Raw genomic sequence first — 25031 nt, 5'->3', positions numbered from 1 at the left:
AATGTAGGGTTTTCAGACATTTTAGCTTTTTAACCCTGAGCAGCTGCAGCAAGCTTAAAGTAGTAAAAGCAAAAAAGAACTGGACCTATCTTTCAGTATGTTACACACCAGAGATGAAGAGGCATTTGTTATTGTTTGTTTTGCCTGAAACCATTAGCATTTTTCCTTTAGATTTGATAGGTGATGCTCCCAGACAAATCTTCAGCCAAGGCCCAGTCAAACTATAGCTACCAAATTACTGAGCTTCCCAAACACAGATCTTGGTCCATCATCTGTTCCCTCACCTGCAGAGCAGTTGTCCAGTGAGCAGCAGTCAGAGCAAAGGAATAAGGTGTCAGTAGCCTTTTCTTTTCCCATGAATCTGTCAATTAGTTTTTATAGTGATGCTTTGCTCAATGAGTTGTTCAATTTATCCTTGCAATAATCAATGGTATTCTATTTTTAAAAGCTCCTGAAGTGTGATGGGGCACTATTTTATCCTTCGGAGAAAATAAATAGTTTAAGTGTTGGTTGTGATGGGTAATAGATCAGGCCCCTTTGGAATATTATGGGGTGCCTTCCCCATGCCAGGGCACAGGGAGATGAGTTAGGAACTGAGAGCGACCCCAGTACAGGCAGTGCCCTAACTGATGGGAGCAGTACCGCAGGGTCTGAGTGCACTGGGCAGAGCTGCATGCTGGCAACGGCTCCCTCAGACAAGGCAAGGGGATGGACCAGATCCAGGGTCTCTTCAGGGGGTCCCACCAGAAGGAGAATGAGACAGTGCTGGAGACAGAACTGTGGCTTGGATCTGTGGTCCATCCAGGAGACAAGCTGGAGATGAGCTACCTCCAATATAGGTCTTCAGCCCATCCTGGAAATAGGGCAGGGGAGTGGCTGGAAGGATCATTTTTCTTTGTTTTGGGACTGTCTGGAGGGTGCTGGTGAGTCTTGATGTTCCCTGTATTTATATATTCATCTGTATGGGACCACAAGGTGACAAAAAACTGCCTGTTTTTCCCCAAGGTGAATACAAGGGGGGATTCCTGATTCAGGCAGTATCAAGTACAAGTCAATGGGAATGTTGCTTGTATGGAGGTATTTTAGAATAAAAAAGCATCCATACAGTTACAAGTAATATAGATGTCCTGCTCTTGCAATGGTGCGCTCCAAGATAGACCCCCTTCTACAGAAAGTAACCTTCACATTTGGGCTGCAGCACCGAGAGCAGATCTGGATTTCAGATTCTCAAATGCTGATCTAATCAGGATGAGGACAGAGGCTGTTCCTTGTGAGAAGAGGAGAGCTGGGGTGGGGTGGCAGACCCAATGGCTCATGAAGATAAGCACAATGTGCTGTGTCAGAGAACTCCTGAACGCAGCATCATTTCCAATTCCCACGCTGATATGCCTGTGTTTCTCTCCTCCAGACTGTAAGGACAACCTGACGTGAGTTGAACCTTTGGGCTACTGAGCCTGCCCCAGATGCAATAATTTAGTGAACAGATGATGTTTCCAACCAAACCTCCTGTCTAACTCAGTGGATCTGTGTGTCTTCCGGCAGGTGTGTCCTCTGTGGCCTCCCTGATGTCCCTGGCTTGGGTGCTAGCCTCCTATCACAAGCTTCTTCGGGACTCTAGGGACGACAAGAAGAGTATGAGCTACAGAGGGGCCCTCATCCATCTCTTCTGGCGCGTCTTCACCATCTCATCCCGAGTTATTTCTTTTGCTCTTTTTGCTTCCATCTTCCAGCTCTACTTTGGGATCTTTGTAGTGGTCCATTGGTGTGCCATGGCTTTCTGGATCATCCATGGTGGGACAGATTTCTGCATGTCTAAGTGGGAGGAGATCCTCTTCAACATGGTGGTAGGGATTGTGTACATTTTCTGCTGGTTTAATGTCAAGGAAGGGCGGACTCGATACAGAATGTTTGCGTATTACACGGTAGTCCTGACGGAGAACGCTGCCTTGACACTCCTTTGGTATTTTTACAGAGATCCTGACACTACTGACTCATATGCCGTGCCAGCACTGTGTTGTGTCTTTCTTAGCTTTGCTGCTGGGATAGCTTTGATGCTGTTATATTATGGTGTGCTGCATCCCATGGGGCCAAGAGCTAAGATCTTTGCCAGCTCCTGTTGCGCCGAGCTGCTCTGGGGCATTCCTTTGCCCCCTGATGTTGAGCCCATGGCACCCCAAACCCCTGGGTACCGGGGGGCCCAGGCTACGCCCACCAGAGCGGTCACGGAGCAACAGGAGGAACTCACAGCTGACACTTGCTTGCCCGTTTTCCAGGTGAGAGCAATGGTACCATCTACTCCATCTGGGCGACCCTACCCCCCCGAGGGGCCTCTCATTAAGATTGACATCCCAAGAAAAAGATACCCTGCATGGGATGCCCATTTTGTAGACAGGAGGTTAAGAAGAACTATCAACATCCTCCAATATGTCACCCCCACAGCTGTAGGTATTAGGTATAGAGATGGACCTCTCTTATATGAGTTGCTACAATATGAATCTTCACTTTAAAGCTCCTTAAAGCAAAAGTAAAAGAGGGGGACCTTATTTTTGTTTACGGTAAACACAGATCATGAAACAAACACAAACCTTCAGATAAGCTTTCTTTCTGGTTGCTGTATGTATAAAAAAAAAAGATATTCTCTATGTTTTGTAAGTAAAAACAAAAAGAAAAACTTTTCTTTTGTTTTTTACACACAAGAAACAGTATTTCAACTTCCACACCTAGGATTCACAGGTGGAGAAGGAGGCATCTCCACATCAGTTTTATACCGTACACCAAGTGTAGAACATTATTTATGGGATTGGTGCTGATTGAAAAATAAAAAAAAAAAACAAACAAACAAACCTACAACTGCCTTATGCCCTTAGGTGCTGAGTTTCATTAAGTACTGTCACCTTTCTCATGCAAAACTCTTTGATGATTACATGCCAGGAAAAAAACCAACCAACTGAAATGCAAACCTTAAAATAAAAAAAAAAAAAATTAAAAAAAAAAAAGGAAAAAATGAACGACGACAACAACAAAAAGAGAGAAATATATGAAAAAAAAAATCTTGTTGCTCTTATTGGATTTTGCAGAAAAAACCCAAATGTCTAAAGATAAGAAAGGAAAGCCAAGACACCCCCAGTGGAGTTTGATTTTTCCAACAGCTGAAAGACAAAATCAGGTCTGTAACTCAATTTGGCAATGTGTTTATAACACCATTTGGCCAAGCCTGCAACCCTTGACCAAGTCGTGTTACAAACGCAATCCCACCATGTAACCGTTTTCCTTGTGTAAACAGGCCATGCGGAATGGTCGGTTTGCACCAGATTAATGTGGTAATACAGTATCTGATCTTGTTTTGAACAACTGCACACGCTAAAGTGCCACTGTCCTCAGTGGAGTAAATAACACCCGTCTGAGCCCAGAATAAGGCCTGCCACCTTGATTTCTGGAAAATAAGAAATCTGCAAACATTGAAATTATATATACCAAAAACATTATCCTAAAGTACATTTACACATATCCAATAACTATTTCAGTAATAATAAAACTCAGCATAGTAGCAAAAAGCGAGTCAATTTAAAGGCACAATACTTGATCAGTGACTGGCGAAATAATTTGACCTACTGTATCATTTTAAGGCTGTGAAAGGCATACATGTATTATTTGTAATCTCGTGTAAGACCTGTCATGTCTCATTCAGTGCGAGCCTTAAAGTGATTGTAAAGCATCCTTCGTTCCATTTTGGGATTTTGGGGTTTTGATTTTTGTTCTGTTTTGTTTTGTTTTTAAGGAAAACAAAACATGAAAATCGGGATAAAAAAAAACACAAACAAACAACAACAAAACAACCAACAAACTTCTTCAAACGGTAATAACCTGTAAACTGACTCACGTCTCGAGATGATTTGGTGCTTTGTATTTTTGTTGATGTTGTTGTTGTGATTTAGCTGAGAATTCTTCAACTCGGTACATGTGGGGAACTGCTGATAAAAACTGTCTCGTGTCACCCTCTACTGTAAGTACATGGCGAGAAACACCACCAGAGGAAATTCAAGAGTGTAGTGAGAACATCGTGGTTTAGCTTAGCCTTCTCACCGCAAGGAGATGCTGCCACCTCTGATGATGGCAAAGCCTAGACAGTCACCTGCCAAGGGCTGTGTGGGTGTCTGGACGTTTCCAAACAACCCGCTCGGTGTCTGAACATTCACATCTCTCTGATTCTGTTTCTGTGCTGGAATCTCTTGTTTCGAGTTAAATCACGGGTTTGCGTCTATCCAACACCCTTTTGCATTTCAAGAGTATTGCTCCTTTAAAGGAATATTCCCATTTCAGGGCATCTTTTCAATCCCACCATCCCTCTACTTGGGAGGGGAAAAACAACAACAAAATGAGAAATTTTTAAGTGAATGCTGTAGTATTTTCTGTGTGTAATTGCTATTTTTTATTCCAGAAATACTGTAACTGTCTAGGGTGCAAAACTCCCATGCTGACCTATTCTGAAGAGAAGATCAGCATGGGGGGGATATTTTTTAATTATGATTATGATTTTTTTTTATTTGATGAATCAGTTGGTTTTTTTAATTATAATAGTATTTAAAGAAACTAGTACCAATTTTATATAACAGTTTAAAGAAGCTGAATGCTTTCTTCGCCTGAATATACCTGAAGAGAAACATTTTTTTCAATCAGTGATCCTTTGCAGTGTTCTGAGAAAATGTTGGGATTTCTTCAGTTGTTTCATTTTGTTTTGTAAAGAAAACTTTTAACTGGTGTCTATCCCTTTCAAGGAGGGCAGGACTCATTCACGCTAAACTATAGACACATGGCAAAGTTTATAAGAAGCCAAATTGTCACTGGTACTGTAATTCCCAGTCAAACTCCATTTCAGGCTAATGTTTCTGGGCTCTGATTGCAACCAATATGATGGTCACATTTTCGTGCAAAGGGAGGGATTTTTGTCTTGTCATCCCTATCTAAATTCCCAGTCCCTTGTTTACTGTGCACGTAAATACATATATATGTACACACACTTATATGTATTTGTGAAAAGCTTTCATTTCCCTCCTCCACTGTCTGTGTCCCATAACCAGTCCCTCCTCAAGTGTCCTACTAACATTTCACCCTGTTTCTTCCCTAATCAATACGCTGTCTCCATAAAAGAGAGGTAATTTGTGAAGTGAACTTGCTGACCCCAGCTACTGAGTCATAAAAACACAGAGGTGCCATCCTTGAGCAACAGGCCTGCACTTCTCCTCCCAGAACTTTCTTTTGTCTTACCTTTTATATTAGCGTAGACGTACTCTGATCCAGTTCCCTGAGATTCACACCCTCCACAAAGACTCTCCACGGTCCTTCCATGAAGACCTCTCCTCTACACATCTGCATTTCATTGACAAAAGCATGAGAAAGGAATGGATGGCAAACAACCCTGCTGTTCCTCAGGGACCTTTTCTCCAGGAGATAGCATTCTTATTTTCAAAAGCACCATGAGAAGGTCCCCCTCCCTGAGCTTGTCAACCTTGAGGTCTGGTTTGGAGGTGTCATCCCACTCCCTGGCCACACTGAATGGCCGGACTCTGCAGCTTTGCACCAGGACAGTGAAATGAGTCAACGAGCCAAGGCACACTCACCAGGAGTCAAGGAGGAGACCCTTCAGTGTTGCCTCTCACGAGTATCTGCAGCCTGCCTTCCCTCAGGAACGGGACCCTTGCTCCAGACCACCAAACCAACAGCCGTCCTCTCCATCCCGTCATGGGAGCAGAGGGGCAAAACACTCTAGAAGTGACCTTACCTCTCAATGCAGTGCTAATTTCTCACAGCCAAACCAGCTTGACTAAGGGCTTGACACACTCCCGCTCCAGTCCTCCTTCGTGGCTCATGGTATGGATAACAACGAAGGCAGGTGCCTCCACTGCGTGTTAAGACTGTTTCATTACGCTTAGTTGCATAAATTTTCTGCCTCTGCTATTAGCTTTCTTTGAATGATATCCACTGGCATCTTGATTTAGCAAGAGATTTCCAGTGAGAGCCTGTGTCAGCCCTGAAGAACTGTTTCTCTTTGAAGGACTTCATTACAGCCTTAACGTAAATCATGTGCTCTACCACTGCACCCGATGAGTTCATGGTGGGCAGTTTGGTGTGGGAACCATTTCCTCTTGGGATTATCTGTGATCTTGTTGCCAAACAGCGCCTTTTGCCAAGCCAAGAGCTCAGGGAGGAAAATTACCCCCAGCTTTTTATTGGTACTAATCCCGATGCTCAGAGTCTAGTCCTCTCCTCCTGTTGTTTTGAGTGTGGGTTTTTTTTTTTTTCCCCCAGGGTCTCTTTGATTTTTGCTGTGCACTTTGGCAGGATGGTCAGTGACTTGTTTGGTTTCACTTGGGTTTTAACGCTGCCGCTTCAGCCTGGTAGCTTAGTTATACACCATGTCACACTTTCTTGCCAGAAGATACTGCATGAGGGGTTTTTCAGACTGTCACGGAGATGGTTGAGTCCATATTTATTCACATCACAAGATCAGTGGGCAACTTCTCTGGCAGGTTTCTGCTGCTGGATTCACCCTGGGATCATCTAAACCAGCCAACTGTGCTGTGCCAGGGCAAAGCTGGGGCATGAGGGCTCCACCATCCCCGCTGTTCCATTGTTCAAAACTCCCTGGCATGGTTTTGACCCACTCCGACGGGGCATGGACGCTGGCCAGAGACCATTTCCAACCAGCAGTTTGGATGCAGCCACTCCGTATTGGGGGTGAAAGAGTTCAGTAGCGTGGATGTGGCCAGCACTTGTCAGTTGGCTTCATGGCCAGAATGGATCCTGGCAGTGCTTAACTTACTGATAAAGATATAACTGTATGCCACAGACCAGGATTCAGGACTTGGTGGAGTACATCCGTTCTGATCTGGCGTTTTTCTATTTTCTGCCTGATTCAATGGACAAGATATTTTTTCGGTTCACATTGGTTCTTTTTTGCTGAGGTTATTCTGCAAACAGCGTCACTTTTATGGCGCTGATGTCAACCCATCCATCCCTCCATCCATGTCAGATGGCTAGCATGCTTAGCGTGATAGTGCTATACATCTGTAGGCAGCTAATTTGGAGACAGGAATGATTCAGACCAGACCAAATCAGCAATGGGAATACAGGAAATTATAAGCTCTGAGCCCATGCCCTTGTCATGCTTTGCCACCCACACAAGGCATTTTTCATCCGCAGCATATCCAACCTGAACTGCAGAAGAGGAGCCAATGTTGTATAATTACCAGGGGAAAGTGCAAGCAAGCCACCAATTTCAAGTGTAAATATATATATTTTCAGTGTTTTGGATTGAAGCTAATTGTCTGCTTCATCCTATCCTTCTCTGCACCTGCCAAAGTATGTAGTCATTTGCATGTATTTTTATTTAAAGCTGACTAGATGAAACAGGACAAAATTAATTTCAAGCCTTAGTCAGTAGTCTGTTAAAACCTGGCTGATGCTGCTCACGAGGGGAGTGTTGATACTGACTTTCAGAGAGTAATCATCCTGTGCTTTTCAGATATATTTTTATACACACAAGATTCACTTCACAATTTATCCCTGCTCCTCATTCCTACACAGAATGCATGACACACCTGTCACCCACATACCTACAGCATGACTAAACCTCCTGAAGAAAATGTGGTCTGAGGTTTGTCCAGTGTGATTCCATTGAAGCTCAGAGGTGCTTTGGAAAGGAAAACTTACTACTGTGCATTTGCAAAACCTTTTAGTGCCTGCTTGCTGGGCAGCTTGGGCAACAGACAATTTGGAAGCTGCCGGAGTCAGTGGAAAATTGTGGAGACAGGCTTTTCTAGGATATTTTCTTCTTTAACTGGGTTAGCTTTTCTCTGGATTCTGTTCAGATCAAATGTGGTCATGCAAAAAACCCCCAGAAAACAAAAACCCAAATAACCATGACAAAATAAGGTCTATGCCAATCCCCACCGAAGCTGCGGTAGTTGATGTTAGGTGGTAGGGATGATGTGAACTCTGTTGTGTACCCTTTGCTTGCTGAAGCTTGCATGTTGTTATTTTGGCAGTTGTCTAAAGCCCTGGGGCTTTGGGGATGGTAGTTTCCCAGGGTTATGATTGCTGTTTTTCTTTTTCCTTGGAGCTCAGGTGTATTCTGGTGCAGAGAATCTCAGCCTGGTTTGAACGAGAAGATTTGAGGCTATCCGAAATTGACGTGGGCAAACCTTTCACTGTGTGCAGAGCACATTTCCAGACCTTTGGGTACCACTAGAGATTGTTGCAATCCACTGATTTCTCCATGAGTACGTTCAGAATGGCTTCATTGTTCTGTTGTGTTTGAACTTGTGAATGATGTTGCGGCGGCTCTTTTCTGTTGAGGTGTGATGTGAAGGAAGGTGGGAGCCTTCCTGCTGTGCTAGAGATTGCCTGTGTTCAACCTTTGTTCCTCACTTGAAGCTCAGGCAGTAGGATAATGAGAAAAACAAGAAAATGAGATGACAGATAGCTGCATATGTCCCATAGGCTCTTCACTGATGAGGAGGGAGGCAATTGGTGACAATTAAAATACATCTGAATAAACCATCTGGACCTTAGTGTATATTCAGACATACACACAACCCAAGTGGAATGTGACATTGTTGATAAAATAATGTGAATATCATTTCCTGTTGGACATTAAAAAACTAAAAACCAAACCAAACCAAGAACCACAACAAAACAAAGCACTGGAGCAGACAAAAAGGATTTGAAAGCATAAACTTTCAAAAGCATAAACTTTACTTCCACCACCACATCCCCCTCCCCGCCTTTGGGACACATGCAGCAAAGCAACTGTTTGAAAACCAGGCACTTCGTAATAACGCCGAGTTATTTGCATTTGTGCGATGGTGTGTTTGTCAGATGGTCTTTTACAGTGAGCGTAGAAAGTGGCCACGGTCTAAAACTCATTGCAGATCTCTGGGTGATGGTACTCCTGGGTTTTGACCCCAGCTCTGCCACGAATTTGCTGTGTAACCTTGGGCAAGTGATTTAACCTTTCTGTGCCTACAGTTTACCCATCTGTACATGGGTATAATAATATTTACCTACCTCACAGGGGTGTTGTGAGGCTTAAGTAAATGCATGTGAGAGGTGCTGGAAGTGCGCCGTAAAAACTTAATTCTTGCTGGGTTCGTGCTGTTATCAGGAATGAGCAGTAAAGGGGCTTGTTACAATGCGCAGAAGGAAAACCTGCTGGTGCGTGCATGTGTTGAGAAAGTGATCTTAAGTCTTTTCTCTCCCCAAAAGCAAGGAATGGAGAAGATTGTTGTGCGCCAACTGAATAACCTTGCTTTCCTGGTCAAATATAATAGCACTGTTTGCAATATTATTTTCTTACAAAACAGGTGACCTTTCCCTTTTCCTTTCTGTTTCTGGAAACTTGAAACTAAAGATCACAAAAATATTTCTGAACCTAACAGATTACTGACGAATACTTGAATTTCTTTAAAAGTTGCTCTCATCAGCCACGGTTAATGTGCACTAATCTTTCAGTCATCAGCTTCCATCTGAATACAGTGAAAAATTTGCTCACGCAGTTTTGGAATAGCCCGGACCTTATTTGGGAGGCTGGTATACTGTTTGCTGAGGACTCTTGTAGGCATGGGAAAACTAGAGTCTCAACCGATAAACACATTGAGTATTTTTTCTTTCTTTTTGTTTTTGCCTTTTAAGTTTCTTGACTGCCTAAGACAGCACAATAATTGCAGTTTACTTGGTTGTACAGTAGCTTTCTTTTGAACTTTTTCCTTACCACGAAGGGCGAAGGTGGGTTGTGAAGGGATAAGCTAGACTCGACGCTGCTCACGCATGACTCTTCTCAAAGTACCGACTTTCCTGGAGAACAATCCGTGCCACATCCAGAGAGACTAGACCAGGCCTGCCTTCACCGTCCTCCACAGGCAAAACTTCCGTTGCCGTCCACGGGAGTTTTGCCTGTTGATTCTGTGTCCATCGAGGTGGATTCATCCCTGGTTGAACCCAAAGACACGCGGGCAAAACCCAGGATAACTTTCTTTAGAATGAGGGAAGGGATAGAAAGCCTGGCGGGGTATTGTGGTTTTGAGCCAAGTGTTTCTCTTGTCTAACTGTCCTGACCATGATAGGATGTCTCTTTCAGAAATGCAATGCGAGGCAAGGCTCCCTGCTCCCTTTTAGAAAAGCCTTTTGAAGCCTATTCATGCACTCCTTACTCAGGCAAAACTCCTGGGTTTTGTTGTTGGGTCTGGTTTTCTCTCCTGAGTAAGGACTGTGAAATCTGGCCTGTTCTGGATAAGGGGGTGGTGGTTCAGGCGGCCGTTGTCTTCTCTAACCCGAGACTTGCCTTGCATGAAGCAAGAACGAAGCTAGGAAACCCTCCTCCTCCAGCTCTGTCTTGGTCTGCCATGTAACTTCCCTGAGTCTTTTCTGCACCCGCCGTGGGGAGGTAGTTCGAAATCTTCTGGCTACATGGGCCAGGCTCTTCTATGTGACTAACCAGGCAGCTGCTTATCTTCCCGCTGGGGCAGAGCAAATTCAGAAGCCCTACTCTTGCAGATGGGCTGCTGCTCATCTGCATCACCTTTGGGTCTGCTCCTTCCCCATTCTTCTCCCCAGCCATTTATTTGCCCTGTTTTAAGCACTCAGCTCGGTGCTTCTGGGTTCTTTTTATTGCTTCTGTTACAAAAAAGATTGAAGCTGGGGAAAAATCAGCAATGTAACTCCTTCGGTGCTATGCTAACTGCTTTGTTCAACCCAACCAAATGCTGGCCAACATATAGATTTTCCCTAAGAAAGCATCACACATCTGTGTCTTGAACAGGGATGAACTGAGAGGGGTGAGAGAGGGCAAGTGTGGTTTTGAAAGCAATTAAAGTCTCATGTGTATCTAGTAGACAAAAAAAAAAAGATGTAAACGCAGACTGCTTTCAAAGCTAGCTGTCACCCACCTCATAGAAGTAAATAGGATATAGCCTATAAGGTATTGAGGGCATTATATATATACATATATTTATTTATTTATTTATTTTAAACAAAATAAAAAAGACAGAAAGTTCACCTTATCAATAAATCGCCCTTTAATTTTCCTGAAAATGTACTGTTCAACAGTAAATACATCTGGCTGTGGTTGCACCCAGTCGTTTTACTTTGACCCACTTCAGCAGCAATGGCTACTTTAACTGCAAAGGTGAAAAAGCAGGAGGAGAGCGAGAACTCCTCCTGCTATATATTAGGCCTGATGGGAAGTGGGTGGCTATGAATTTTCGGGATTAAAGGGACTAATCGACATGTATGTCTGTGTCTATATACACAGTCCTGTGGAAATATAGAAAAGCATACATGCCATGTTACTGCAACAGCATATATGTTTTAATATATATGAACACATTGTGAATTCCAAAGGGCTTTTTGAGATGAGGAAGGTAGTTTCTGGTGTGAGGTGCTAGCAATTTGGGATTTGCAAGCAGGGTTGAAATAAATATTTCTTGTGTGGTTTTGCTGGTTTTTTTTTAAAGTAAAAACAGGGGCAAAAGACCATCAGAAGTTTAAGGCCCTTCTGAGGAAATGTTGTACCACCTGATCTTCCACTTCTTCAGACATTTGGAAGCCAAAATTGGGCCAAACGCAGTGTCAGTATAAATCAGTAAAGCTCCATTGATGTCCAGGTGCCTCCTTACACTCCCTATGCTAAAAACAGTCATTTCTGCTGGTGCTAGGGATGCCCAAACTGGGTCCTACTGGGTCTTTTTAGAAAAAAAAATAGTTTTTTTCTATAATCTGTGATAATAGATTTCTTGTTTGAGCTTGTAGATTTTGTCAAAACCCAAGCAAAACTGGGACAAAATCAGTAGTTTCTTTCCGGGTGGAGCCATCTGAGTGTAGCACACCCCTGACCTACATGGGGGCTTCGTAGTCTCCGGCTGTAGCTAAGGAAGAGATGGTTTCCCCTTCCACCAGGATCACCACTGCCCTGAGAACAGCCCTGCTAACACACGCAGCCAACTGGGTCCTCCTTCGCAGGGATTAAACCCCCCAAATCTGATTTCCATGCCCTTAGAATTGAAACACCAAAAGCCACTCAAAGGGAATGATTATTGTTTTCTCTCCAGATGTCATTCCCGCTCATCAGTCACAAGGACAAGCAGCTCACATTTTCCTCTCTAGCTGTATTTACCGATAAAACTCACTGCCAGTGCCAGAGCCTCCTTCCCTCAGACCCAGCTGAACACCACCTGTGTGCCGCCCCCGTCTTTCCTCCCCTTCTTCCACCTTAAAAGCAAACACTGTTTTCCTCCCTAAGTAGTGAAGAGCCAGGACAAATGCCAGCTGATTACACCTGCAATCTGTTCACTTCAGGATTTTATTTCAGTTTCTGAGGGCGTACGAGTACACACAGGGACACGCACCTGCAGAAATTTCCATAGCCTGAAGTTGAAGCCGCTTGACTTCAATGGACCTGCTCTGAGCTGGCACTGCCGCAAGGGAAACTACACACCAAGTGTTCCCCAGGCGACCCCCCTCAAATTACCGCAGTTTCACACCATTCCCATATAACCTGTTTCTTTTCCAACAATTTCTGAAGCCTGCGTATCAGTCAACAAATTTATGATGGAGAAGTAATAGGGAAAGTGGACTGGTTCACACTTATCCATAGACCTCCAAGTACAATTCAAGCAATTAAAAAAGCCTTAAATTGGGTGTAATTGCAGCCATTTGGAGAAGAGCTGTGATACGTCATTTCTAAAAAAGTGCCTAAATAGGTACTGGAGCCAGATCCCTTGGACCCCATCTTTTCTGTGTAGGGAGAGTGAAAGGGAAGAGATTTTACATTGAACATCAAAGTTTGCCATTAGCTACCAAATCTGCCCCCTCCCAAAATGGATCTAAAACTTTTTTTTTTTTAATTTGGTGGAAAACATTTTTCTCTCAGAAAGAAACCCAACAGTTTTTGCTAATGTTTCCACTCTGCAAACTTTTTTACCATTCCAGCCTTTTGTTCCAATGAGGAATGGGAAGTAGTTTCAAAAGTAGTTAAATTACTCAGGGAGGGACTGTTTCACATCTAGGTCTGGTGACTTCCACTCATGTCATCGGGCCAAGTTCAGACCATTTCACTAAAACCGATGTAATTACCCAGTATGAAACCAGGATGAGATAATAGTTGGGGGTGAAGCCCTTGTGTGGTCTCCTGTGTGTTCCGTATCACAGGCCAACAGTGATCAGTGATGTGAACCTGACATTGCACGCTCCATTATGGAGCTGTTCCCCTAAAACCAGGATTTTCACAATAAGGCTATATATTTTGGAGGCTTTGAATGACTTTTTTGATTGCAAGGAAATTTCATCCCTTTGGTGTATGTATTTTTGAATGCACTGCCATATACAGGAGGTAAAATCATGGTGCCTGAAAGACACATGTTCTTTCTCCATCTCTGCTATGGGCTGTTGGTTGGTAAAGCTGAGGAGATTTTAGGATTGCCACTGCTGGCAGATGTAATATATTCCCTCCCTAGTACCATTGGCCTGTGCTCCAGGGCATGTGATATTGAAATGGTCAAGCTGTTGCCTAAGTCCCATCAATAATTCCACCTCCAGCCCTGGATCTCTGCCACACTCATCCCAAGTGTTGCAATGTGGGTTTAAAGGTCCTTGTCCACCCTACAAAAGTGCTGGGAAGACAGACTAGTTACATACTTCTTGTAAAGCTCTTGAGCACCTTCCAATTGAAAGGAATCCTGAAATTCCATGGTATCCTCTCAAATTAGCTTCCATCCTAGGAGCATTTTTGATTAGTGAATTTTGATAGTACTGGAAAATTGGCACAGCCATGGAGAACAGCACAATTTAAATACTTGTATTTCAGAAGTGGCACTTTTTCCATAAGCATTGAAATTTGACTAATCATTGCTGGAACTCATTGTTAGCGTTCAAAATGCAGAAAATACTCTTGCACTTGATTCCTCAGATAAACAAAAATATTCAAATTCTCCAATCACTACAACGGTAAAAAGAAGCTATTAAAGCAGGACACCTGGCTTTTTCTAATGTTTTTGAATGCAGTAACCTGTAACCACTGAATATTGTCCGTTTGCTTTGCAGTAGGTACACTGGGACTGCAGCCAGGCTTAGGACTCCTTTGTGCTCAGCACTTTACCAAAACACGGAGGGACATGGACCTGCCCCAAAAGAGCTGGCAGTTTCACCGGGGTTGTTTGTGTGACCTTGAGCAAGGCATGTAACTGCTCTGTGCCTCAGTTTGCTCGTGTGAAACGGGAGGTTACACCTCACAAGAATGATGTGAGGATTATTTAGTCAGTGTTGGTGAAGCGCTTCAAGACCTTAACATCAGAAGTGCTGTGAGACAGTGGTGGTGCTGGGCAGAGCAGGACAAAGCAATGCATCATGTCACCTCTCCCTTGTCTCCATGTATCTCGGCAGAGATGAAGAGGAAGGCTGATCTGAAATCGGGTTTCTCTAGAAGAACTGGCACAACCCAGCCAAGATGCCACATTAAGCTTTTGGGGAGTGCTTTTCTCCATCCCCTGAAATGCTCCGCTCTCCCTTTGGAAAGCATTTAGGGAAGTCAACTGAGGAGCCAGGGGTTTAGCACAGTCCCATTGGGTCATGAAGTTGGAGAAAGCAGAGCTGGAAAGAGCATGTGAGTCATCAGGTGCATTCCCAAGAGCTCATGACACATGCTTCCCCTTGTCTTATTGTCACCTTAAATCCTGTCTGGTTGGAAATCTTCCAAAGAAGGGGTTTGCTCACCCCAGACCCTCTTGATCAGGCATGTTAGACAGAAATAATGGTCTCGGTTTTCCTAGTAAGAAGTACATTTTTTGTTAACTAAGTTGAAACTCAGTCATGCCCATGCCTTGAATCTTGCCTTAGTAGCTGAATTCAGCCCATTCTGGACCCAGGTCATTCATCTGAAGTTGTCCTTCCAGTGCCATTCTGACCCAGCGTGGCTTGCAGGTTTAGATGCCCATTCATCCAAGTTAGCGTCAAGGATCTGCCAGTTCAGCTGGGAGAGGCTGGCTCCTTCCTAGGTCACTTCTGCACGTGAGCCATCCTTACTGGGGGTCTAGAGAGTCTGTGATCCAAATCAGACCCCCAAAAGTCGATCTGAATGAACAAGGAAAACTACTAGTCCTGCCACAGGCAACTCCTTTTCTCCCCGACAGCAGTGTTTCAACACCTTATCTAGCTTCTGCCAGCAAGCTGCACGCATGGTGCTTGGGAGACACAAGGACTGCCAACAACCCCTGCTCTGAGCTGGCCGAGAGAAGCGGCCGAGGGCAGACCCGACCCTCCTTTATGTCCCATGAGCATGTTTCTGCCGATCCTGGTGGTGGTGCCCTTGATTTAGTGCATTGCTGCCAGGAGCAGGGGCAGGTTGCTTGTCAGTAGCTGTCTGAAGCACAGGGGTGGTTTAGATGGGCTGGGCTGACAGGTGTCAACACGATACAAAACTGGTGCTATTAACTTGGCATAGAGTGCCTGCGAGTCTCTTCTTTTTCTGTTTTCGATCACCAAGCAATTACCTTATGCATGGGAAGCCTGTGGTTTATAGTGTTTCTAGCGACTTCTCATTTTACTGGAGGGCTCCAAGTATGTACTCTGTCTTACTCCCCAGCTCTTCCTCTGTTTTCTTTGTCTTGGAGGGCAGGGGGTGTGTGTGTGCGTGTGTGCTTGAGCGCGAATTTATGAGTAAATGAAACAGAGCAAGGGCCAACCAAAACATTTAGTGCAATGGAAGTTTTGACCGAGTAAGGAGTGAATGAGAACACGGGCTAAGACCTTGGAAAACCAGACGTGTAGGTTTTGATCTCCATCGCAGTCTGGCGGGACTTCTGTAAACCCATCAAGATCATTGTCTGTGTCCAAGAAAATTTATTTTCTGGGCTCCTGGTGAGTGACAGATTGAGATGTTCAAGACAGGGCTCCACAGAGGCATGAGGTCAGACTTGCTGAGCACCTTTGACTTCCCCTGGTTTGGTGGCAGCTGAAGGCATCCAGCACATCCCAGGAGGCAGTCCATCGAAGGTTGTGCCCTGTTTATGTTTAGTTCATGCTTTGAACCTTCAAGGCTCAAGTCTGCTTTCCTTACACTGGTGCAAGCATGCTGAACATGGCAAGATGTGGTCCTTTTAATTTAGGAAGGCTGTTAAAACATGTCCAAAGTGCTAGGTGAGAGCTCGCAAAATCAACATGCCCCTTAAAAGACCAAATTGTGGTCTCAGTTTCACCAAGGCACCAGCCACCCTGCATGAACCCCACTATTTTTTCGGGGAACACCCTGGTTTTTCTGCCGTCAGCGAGGCCAGAATTTGGCCTGGCCCCACCTGCCCTCATTAACTCCAAAAAGCCCTTGATGTTTGTTGATGATGGCTGTGTTAGGGCAGCGACATTTCAATTTTCGAAACCCTGTGGTGCCTTTTCTTGTGGTGCTTACTCTTCACAGGACTTCAGTCAAGGCAACCACTTGCATCAAACAGCAACGCCAGTACTTTTCCTCTGTATTATGTGCCAGTGCAGTAACAGATTTTAATGTATACATATATAAATATAGATAGATAGATAGATATATTGCTACGGTTATAATTATATATATATAATTGAGGTTCTGATGCCACTGTATGGGGAATGGACCATTCCTCTGCAGGATTATACACTGCTGGAGTGAAACCAACAGCTCAACGTCCTGTAAAGCGTTACGACCTTGGCAAGGAGCTTCTCTTTCCTGCGTTCATTTCTCCAGCTCCCCTCTCTCCGCCCGCCCTTCTCCTCCCTGCTCCCAGAAGTGCGCTGGGAAAGCTGCTGTTTCGCACCATAGCAATTTCTCCCAGGATCTCTCCCCATCACTGGTGTATGCTGCAAGGCAACATCTTCCTCCTGCCGCGGCGTAGGGAGATGTCCCCTTGCTGTGAAGGGAGGACGATGGGGCCAGCAGGGCAGCATCCCAGGGTGGCGTCCCACGGCAGCATCTTTGCCTTTCCTTTGCACTGAGGTGATGCAACCCACTAGGTGCTGAGCGGCGTTATTCCCCCACAAGTGAAACCATCCGCTGGTGAGCCTGTCCATCTCAGCTTCCCCAGCAAGACAGCAACTTGGTGTATTTATTTTTTTTTTTCCTCTTTGGATGCGCGGTTTCCCGCGCGGCTCCGAGCAAGGCGAGCGCCACAGCCCTCACCAAAGGAGAGGAGGGAAGCTGGCGAAGGTGGTTTGCTTTGCTCACGCAAGTAGTTCTGCCTGACTTCAGGGCGGGGATTTTTTTTGGTCAGAGGACTGCTGGGTTGGGCCAATTGTCACCTTATCGTTACCTTTGAAGTATTGCTGAAACTGTGGGTAAATGATAGAACAGATGTTGAGCAAAGGTATTTTCTACTAAAGGGAACACCACCAATAATACTGTAAAAGGTGCTAGAATCAAACCTCATTTTATATACTTTAGTTCTTAGAGAAAAAAAAATAAAATACACAGAATTCTTCCTGTGCAGCCTTACTGTAGATTGTTATAACCAACTCTTTATCCAAAAAACAAAAAAAATGAAAAGGTTAAAAAAGGACAAAAATGAAGTGATCCTGTATAAAGTGTAACAAACATGACTTTCCTATATAAATGTAAATGATCAGACATATATTAAAATGCACTTGAAGCAGGCAGCAAGCATGAAAAGCTTTTGAAGCATCCTTTTTAATGCACAACACCTATGTTTTTTTGTTTGGCTGGTGCAAGAGGGAACGTGCCAAGTCTCTTTTATTTCTTTTTAATTCTGTTTGTTACTCTGAGGAAAAGGAAAGAGAGATGGAAAGGGGGTGGTAGGTTTAGGTAGCATGTAAACCTGGAATATTCATCTCAAATTGTTTTGGGGTTTTGTTTTGGTTTGGTTTTAGTTTATGATGTTGGTAACAGTGTTTGGACTCACACTTCATTACTCAAATGCTTTTGAAAGCTTTGTTGCCTGTCCCAGGTGCTAAGCATAACTATTACCTCAATAACACTTACAGAAAAAAGTCAATTGTTTTTCCCATCTCCAGAAAATTAAAGCAAACAAGTGACAACAACAAAAAAACCAACCAAACAAACAAAAAAGAAAATGCAAACAACCAGCAGTGAATGAAGGAATGAAAATTAAAAAAGAAAGAAGTCAAAGCAGAGATTTGATGATCAAACGGAGCCATTCTGGTGCTTTTCCCCTTTTTGTGTTGCTAATGATCAAAATTACATGAGATGGGCTTAGACAAGTTTGTGGTCTTAGGATGTAGCAAAAAATGTATTTAAAAAGAATACAAATTTGCATGGAAAAAACTCTGATGGAACATTTAAAGAATGGCTGTTTCAGTGTCAGACGTTTAATGTTAGCATGTGTGTGTGCTGTATATACCTTTTCATGTGTAACATGTACAGTTGACTGAGGAAAAAAAACATATGGAACCGAACAAAAAAATAATAATCAAATGCTATTTTATCAGATGATGCACTTTTTCACCTTGATGAGAAGCCACTGTTCACAACTATGCAATCTTCCAGTTTCTCTCTCTATCTCCTCTCTCCAACCTCAAATTTCCCAACTATTTTCCATAACCTAAACCGTTTTTTCTTTTGTACAAAGAAACACTAAAAGTTCCAAACTCTGGTTCAAGGTGAGAGTGCTACTGTGACTTTTCTCAAATGATAAGAGCTAACAAACAGACAAACAAAAGGGGTTTGGTTTGGTTTTGTTTTTAAGAAAAAGGAGGTTCGGACATGACCCTCTTTATGTTCTCTAAATGAATTGATGTTTTCTACATGTGCCAGGCTTCTGTTGACTGTTTTTGGGTTTGGTTTGGTTTCTTGATTACTTTTTTTTTTCTTTCTTGGGTTATAGGTTTGGGGTTTTTTATTTATTTCCTTGTGTATTTCTTTTCTTTTTGAATTCTGATTTTGTATTGTAGGTATTGGGGATGTGAAGATGAAGGTGAAATTTGGCTTAACTTCAAGTGTTTTAGTACATGTGTGTGCTATATGTATATAGTTTTCTACATAGAAAATTTTACGCGCTTTTTAACGCACTTTACGACTTGTATGTACAAAGTGTCTATATAGAAAATGTAGTGAGTGTTACCCGACGTTCAAAGAGCGTTTTGATTAAGAGGAGTTAAGATGTTTGAGTATCTCACGTGTGTGTGTGCGCGCGTGTGTGTGTTATATATTATATATTATAGAAATATATAATAGCGTATGTCCATGTTAGGGTGTGTATAATATATATACATATCTGAACACATGATCATGCCCATCTATACCATAAAAGTAGAGGGTTTATATTTCTTTAAGCTATTATAAATAGCCTGACTCTACTGGGTAAACTTCTTCCCTGTCCTTCCACGAAAGGTAGAAAATTGTCCTCCTCTGTTATTCATGGAGCATATTCCCGGGGGGGATTTAGCCTTTATGACCTTTCTTTCCCCACCCGTTTGCCAATGGGTGCCGAGGAGAGAGTGTTGGTGAGGAAACAGGGTCATCCAGTGATGAGCTCAGGAAACCATGAGACCACGAGATGTGGCTGCCATGTCCCCCACCCACCACCGACTCACCCTGCAACTTAGAGCGCATCACTCCCAATTCTCTGTGCCTGTCAAACTGGGGTTGCTAATGCTTACCAAGCCTTTAAGCACTTTGCACTCATGGTCCCCCTCTGCAAATACCGCAGGGTCCCTCTCGATACCAGTGGGAGGCGATTAGGGCCAGTTTACAGTGAGATCTTCACCAACCTACCCCTTGTCCTCCATCTCTCTTCTGTTCAGAAAGCCTGCCTCACTGGGCCATGCTTTGACCTTTGTCCCCTCACCATTATGTTTTAAATGAGCACCCTTTTGCTTATCCTTTCTTTCACTCAAGGCTTCCCCACCCTTGAGAGCCATGGCCCACCACACTAACGTTCTTCAGATCCCTTTGCAGGCGTCTCTGCAGCTGTGGTACCTTCAGGCACTAAAACAACTTGGCAGAGGGCAGAAGCCTGGGTTCCTGCCGTTAGCCCACTCTTACCCTACATACTACACGCAGACCTGATGGTCTTGATCCTTATGGATTCTTTCCAACTTGAGATATTCTATGACCTCAAGTTTCTTTTGGTGTATGGCAGATGAAACCCCATTTCTGACTTACTGGATGCCTGATGTACTGAAGCTCTTCCATGTGACTAAGGGACAGCTGGGCTGGGTATCATACACATCTGTGGATACAGAAAGGGCCCTTACTGAAGCCAGGAAGAGTGGGAAGGATGACAGGAATGGATTTGTAGAACCTCTTCCACGTGTCAGTGGGAACACAAGTGCGCACATCAGCCTGTGGCAGCATGGGTGCTTCTTTCAGCCAGTATTCTGTGCTTGAGTCCATAACAAGAACTTCATGTCAGCCTTTATACTGAAGTTAAAGCCACATTTATCTGAAAACAACTGTGGTGGAAAAGCTAGGGGCAGTCTTCCCGTCTTGCACAACCTCATGGTTGCAGTTGTTAGTAGTCAGTTGGTTGATCTGTAAATCCAGGTGGGCCCAGAAACCTCCTGTGAGTGCTTCATGTAACTCAGCTCTCTAGAAAGCAGCATTCATACCCAGATAATTTATTGCAGGACACCTCATACATGTTACCCATCGTCTATTTAATGGTATAATATCTAACACAGCTGTATTGCCTCAAGTGTCTACTTACCTGCTTTTCATGCACAAACGTGGGCTCTTCCATCTACCTGCACTGAAGGTTTTAGGCTGTGCTTGTGGCTGGTGTTTGCAAGGAGCTATCGTTGTCCCTTGGACTTGCTGTAAGGATGCTAATATTGTCATTTGTGGGCTGTGTTAATGGTTACTCCAATACCCAAATCAAAGACAGCATTTCGCCTCCTCCCTCAGCTCACTCTAAAGCAGAACACCTAATTTCCTTCCCTGAAAATCTTGTTGAGAGGTGCCAACCTAAGGAGGCCAATTGGAGTCATCCTCTGCCCCAGTTAGCAGTTTCTACTAAAGCCTTAAGTTAAAGAATGGAGATAATTTTCCAATTGATAGATTCAGTGAATGGAAGAACCTAGGAGGGAAGTTTGACTCAATCTGTAATCTTGCAGCTAAATTCATTTAAGTTCATACACTCCTGTTTCTTAAAGGGAGTAGCTTGCAAAGGCTTTTTCCTTCCATGACTCACCAAGAATATCTATAAAGGGAAAGAAATGCATGGAAGATGCTTGGCATCACATTTTTTATCCTCTCCAGGTTACCCAGCCCCTTCAAAGCAAAGCCATGGACCTATCAGAGTTAAAATAGAAGCAGACCTGTATTTCAGTTCAAAATAGCTTTTTCCGTGACATGAAAAAGCAAATCTGTAGGAGCATGTTTGGCAAACAGCAGGAGAGAGTCACTTTGTGGGCAAGTATAAAGCCACCTGCACCCTTCAGACCCTAAGAGAGAGCGTATCCCTTGACGCACGCAGCCCTGGCTGGGGATGTTTGGACAAAGTACTTTGCCGCTGGCTTTATGAGCAAGGAATCCAATCCTCTAATTTAGACAGAAAAGCTGGGCATCCAGTGAATTATCCCTTCCATACTCGAGAGAGACAGCAAGATACCTCCAGATAGGGGTTCATCCCAGTCGGTTTCCAGTTTAGTTTTTTTGTGTGCCCTTTAACTAGTTCCATTTAGGTGAGTTGAATCTCCCCAGAAGTGGACAGGATTTACCATGCTTCCGAAACATTTTCCACCATGGCTTACCATGGGACTTGTCCTCTTTCTGCTCCGCCAATGAACATTGAAAGTTATCTCCTTCAACGTGGCTCCATGCTTGCTCAGCAGCCCCTGCCAAAGTGGCACTTTCACATCAGGCATTCCCCTCCCAGGGCTAAGGCTGCAGTTCGGAGTGGGACCCACTCAAGAGAGGGGGAATTTGATCTTCTTAAGTGATATACACTTTCCGTGACTGTCTTCTGGTCACTCTAGGTGTTAACAAAAAAAAACCTTGAAAATTAATGCGCAAGCAATAACCTTCTGTGTGTTTTCCTGAAGGATAAGGTCATTCTTTGGCTAGGTGAAAAGCAAAATGTACAATATGACCTACAACAGTGACTTATTTAGTAGATTCACACAGCAAGTTGGTGACAATCCCATTGGCTTCTGCTCATTAGCAATCTGTTCTAGTCAATTTTCTTCATTTTCTTCAATTCAGCCATGACATGGTAAATGACATGAAAACAAAGCTCAGATTGCCACCGCTTGTGGAACAGCTGGGGAATTGTATTCCTTCCAGGGTTCCACTTCCTACCTTTGGAAGAATATTAGGAGATGTCTGAGCAGCAGCAAAGGTGCTGCCTAGTCCAGAGCTTCAAACTTGTTGTTTTCTGCGTTTCATATAAAGCGACTCAAAGTTCCTTACATCCCTGCTAATATCTGGCTCCTGCATCCTGGGATATGAGGGTGCCCTTCCTTTGCTGTACCTGCCACCTCCTGGATGAGGATGGTCCAATGGCCCAAAGAGCTTTTACCAGCCATCCCTATGCGCAACCTTATTGGAAAGGTTTTCCTGTATCCAGCCTGGTTCCCCATTGCTATAGCTAAACCCACTGCTTCTCATCTTCATGTCTTTTCTTCTGTGGAAGCACCAAGTACATATTGTCCTGGTTTGATAGACCAAATCTAAAAGCCAGGAAGCCCAAGGCTATTCCAAATCCCTCCCAAGCTATTGTGATGAGGATTAACTGAAAAGCCCCAGTCATCCAGGTGCCTTAACAAGTTTCCTTGTGGGAATGCAGACCAAGCAGCCAGATCCCACCAGGTACCAACACCGGTCACACCAATGCCCGGTCACTTCAGGGGTACCGTCTTTCTTGCCACGTATCTGCTGTTGCCTGAAAAGAGCAACAGAATCCATTAAGGGGCTGCCCTTCTACCGAAGTCTTGTTCCGTTGGCCATTGGCAGCAAGTCCAAGCAGTTATTCACAAGCATGCGCTGGTGAATGTAGCCTCAATCATTCCCAGGCTGTGCCGCTTCCTCTTGGCCATCCAAAAAGAAGGGGAGATGGCTTATCTTCCTTTTTCTTAAGTTCAGCCCCAGTAGACTCCCCAAATGTAGAGTACTCCCTCTTTGCCTGCCCTCATGCGCTGCTAGTACCCCTAGAACACAGGCTATTTCTCAGAGCTGTTCTATCAACATTAAAAGTCATGAAAAATCAGTAAAAAATTTTCCCTTGGGAGATGACTAGTTTGTAGGAAACGCTTCTGATTTACTTCCCTCCCACACCCCCTGCCCTTCAAAATGGCATTATTTCTAAATGGGCTCTAATATCATTATCAATGTTAGTAGGATCCATTTATTAAGCTGTGAATCAAAGCTCACTGCTGTGTTGGATATACATATGTTAATGACAGTTGCGTTAAGCCAAATTCAGCAGCTGGATTCTTCAACATCCCTTTGTTTTGTATCTACCTCACTATGATTTCTTTGATTTCTTGTGATTTAGTGTTGTATACAATGTCAGAGGTGATATGTAGATAAAAATATATATATATATATACAAATATATATTTTTTGCTTTGCAATAAAGCTCAAAGCTATAACACAAATATTCATAAAATGTCATAACCTTTATTGTAATGTTCCCTTCTTAGTTGTAAAATCCTGTCTGGATCCTATTTTCCTGTACACTAGAATCAATATTGTGTTCAAGAGTGAATGGTTATTATTTCTGTTACTTTTCCATTTAAGTGATATTTTTAAGATGTGATATAGACACCAGAATTGTAAAACATTAATTGATTTATTTTTTTTAACCCCCACCCCCCAAATACAGCCTGTTTGTAACTGGAGTCAAATGACAAAATTGAAAGAAAATTATTTGCAGTCCTGATCTTTCAGTTTTGGTTTGTCTGATCTTAACACCGAATTTTGCAGTAGTCAGGGAGGGAACAAAAAAAGAGGGGCTGTTAGGACTGATGAAGGAAAAATATGTTCATCTGTTTCCATTTGGGTGAAGAGGGGATTCATTCTTTGAAAAGTGGCACTTCCCTGAGCATGGGAACAGACTGGTTGGCATTAACTCCAGCCGTTGAGAAGTTGTCTGTCTAATGGCAGTTACTGGCCCAGAGCCACAAATCCAGGTCCTTTCTGCGGGAATGGAGAAAGGCAAAATCTCCCCAGGAATGGAGAGGGACAAAAATCTCGCCAGGACAATTCAGCCCGCACTGAGACACTTGTCTAAGGCAAGTGGGATGCATCTCCTTAAGGATGGCTGTCTCTCCTCATCTCTGTGGATTGAACTGAGAAGATAATCTCACACTGGATACCTCGACTTTATGGGCTAAAATGAATTTCGAGGACTGCCATGGTCAGTGCACAAATACCATCCTGGCAAGTGAAAATTCTCTCAATTTTTGGCCATGTGCATTATTCTGAACCGCATAGTACCTTGTGCTCTGTCAGTGGAAAGGGTGGGAACTCCTGGTGAAGTGAGCAGGACTTTGCCTACTGCTTCTATGCTCATGTGGTGGAAAATGTCTTTGGACCCAGCGACTAGCCAGCAATACCATAATAACCAATATCTGGCACAGAAATGCTGGCTGGGTCCCTCAGTGTGGGGAGGAGCGCCAGGGAGGACTGTTGAGGTGGACAGGAACTCTCATCTGTTTATTCCCAGTAAAGCCTTGTTGGGAGACTCACAGCTTGATCCTGGTGCCAGAAATGTGAGGGGACCAAGCCTCCATCTGCCCAGTGCAATCCTGCATCAACCCCCACGCTGCTCCCATAGGTTGGAATCAGGAAAATAAGCATTGAGCCCCAAATGCTGGGACTCTTTGCTTGATTAGAAAATATTTCCATGGATCTTACACATTGACTTTACTGGGAGCACAATGAGGGGAATCCTCTCAATTTCCGTTCCACCAGACTGTGGGGAAAGTAACATTTTCCCCCACTGCTTTATCAAAGCAAACAAAAAATGAGTGACCAGGAAGAATTCAACACAAATGGAGTATGAGGGGTTTTATTTATTTTTTTTAAAAGCAAGGAGAAAAATTAC

General features: G+C 43.7%; 1 protein-coding gene across 1 annotated transcript in view; it reads left to right on the top strand.

The window, feature by feature from the left end:
• Window positions 1-18462, top strand: part of XKR6 (XK related 6) — a 197385-nt gene extending 178923 nt beyond the window's left edge. Inside the window, 1 exon segment of the mRNA XM_055810673.1 lies at window positions 1543-18462. Within this exon segment, the coding sequence (XP_055666648.1) occupies window positions 1543-2507 (965 nt within the window). The 3' untranslated portion in view covers window positions 2508-18462.
• Window positions 18463-25031: the final 6569 nt, after the last annotated feature.

Source organism: Falco peregrinus, chromosome 7 (assembly GCF_023634155.1).
Source record: "Falco peregrinus isolate bFalPer1 chromosome 7, bFalPer1.pri, whole genome shotgun sequence".
In the NCBI taxonomy this organism is placed as follows: Eukaryota; Metazoa; Chordata; class Aves; order Falconiformes; family Falconidae; genus Falco; species Falco peregrinus.
The sequence above is the reverse complement of the archived record's forward strand: the minus strand, read 5'-3'. Positions and strand labels throughout refer to the sequence as shown.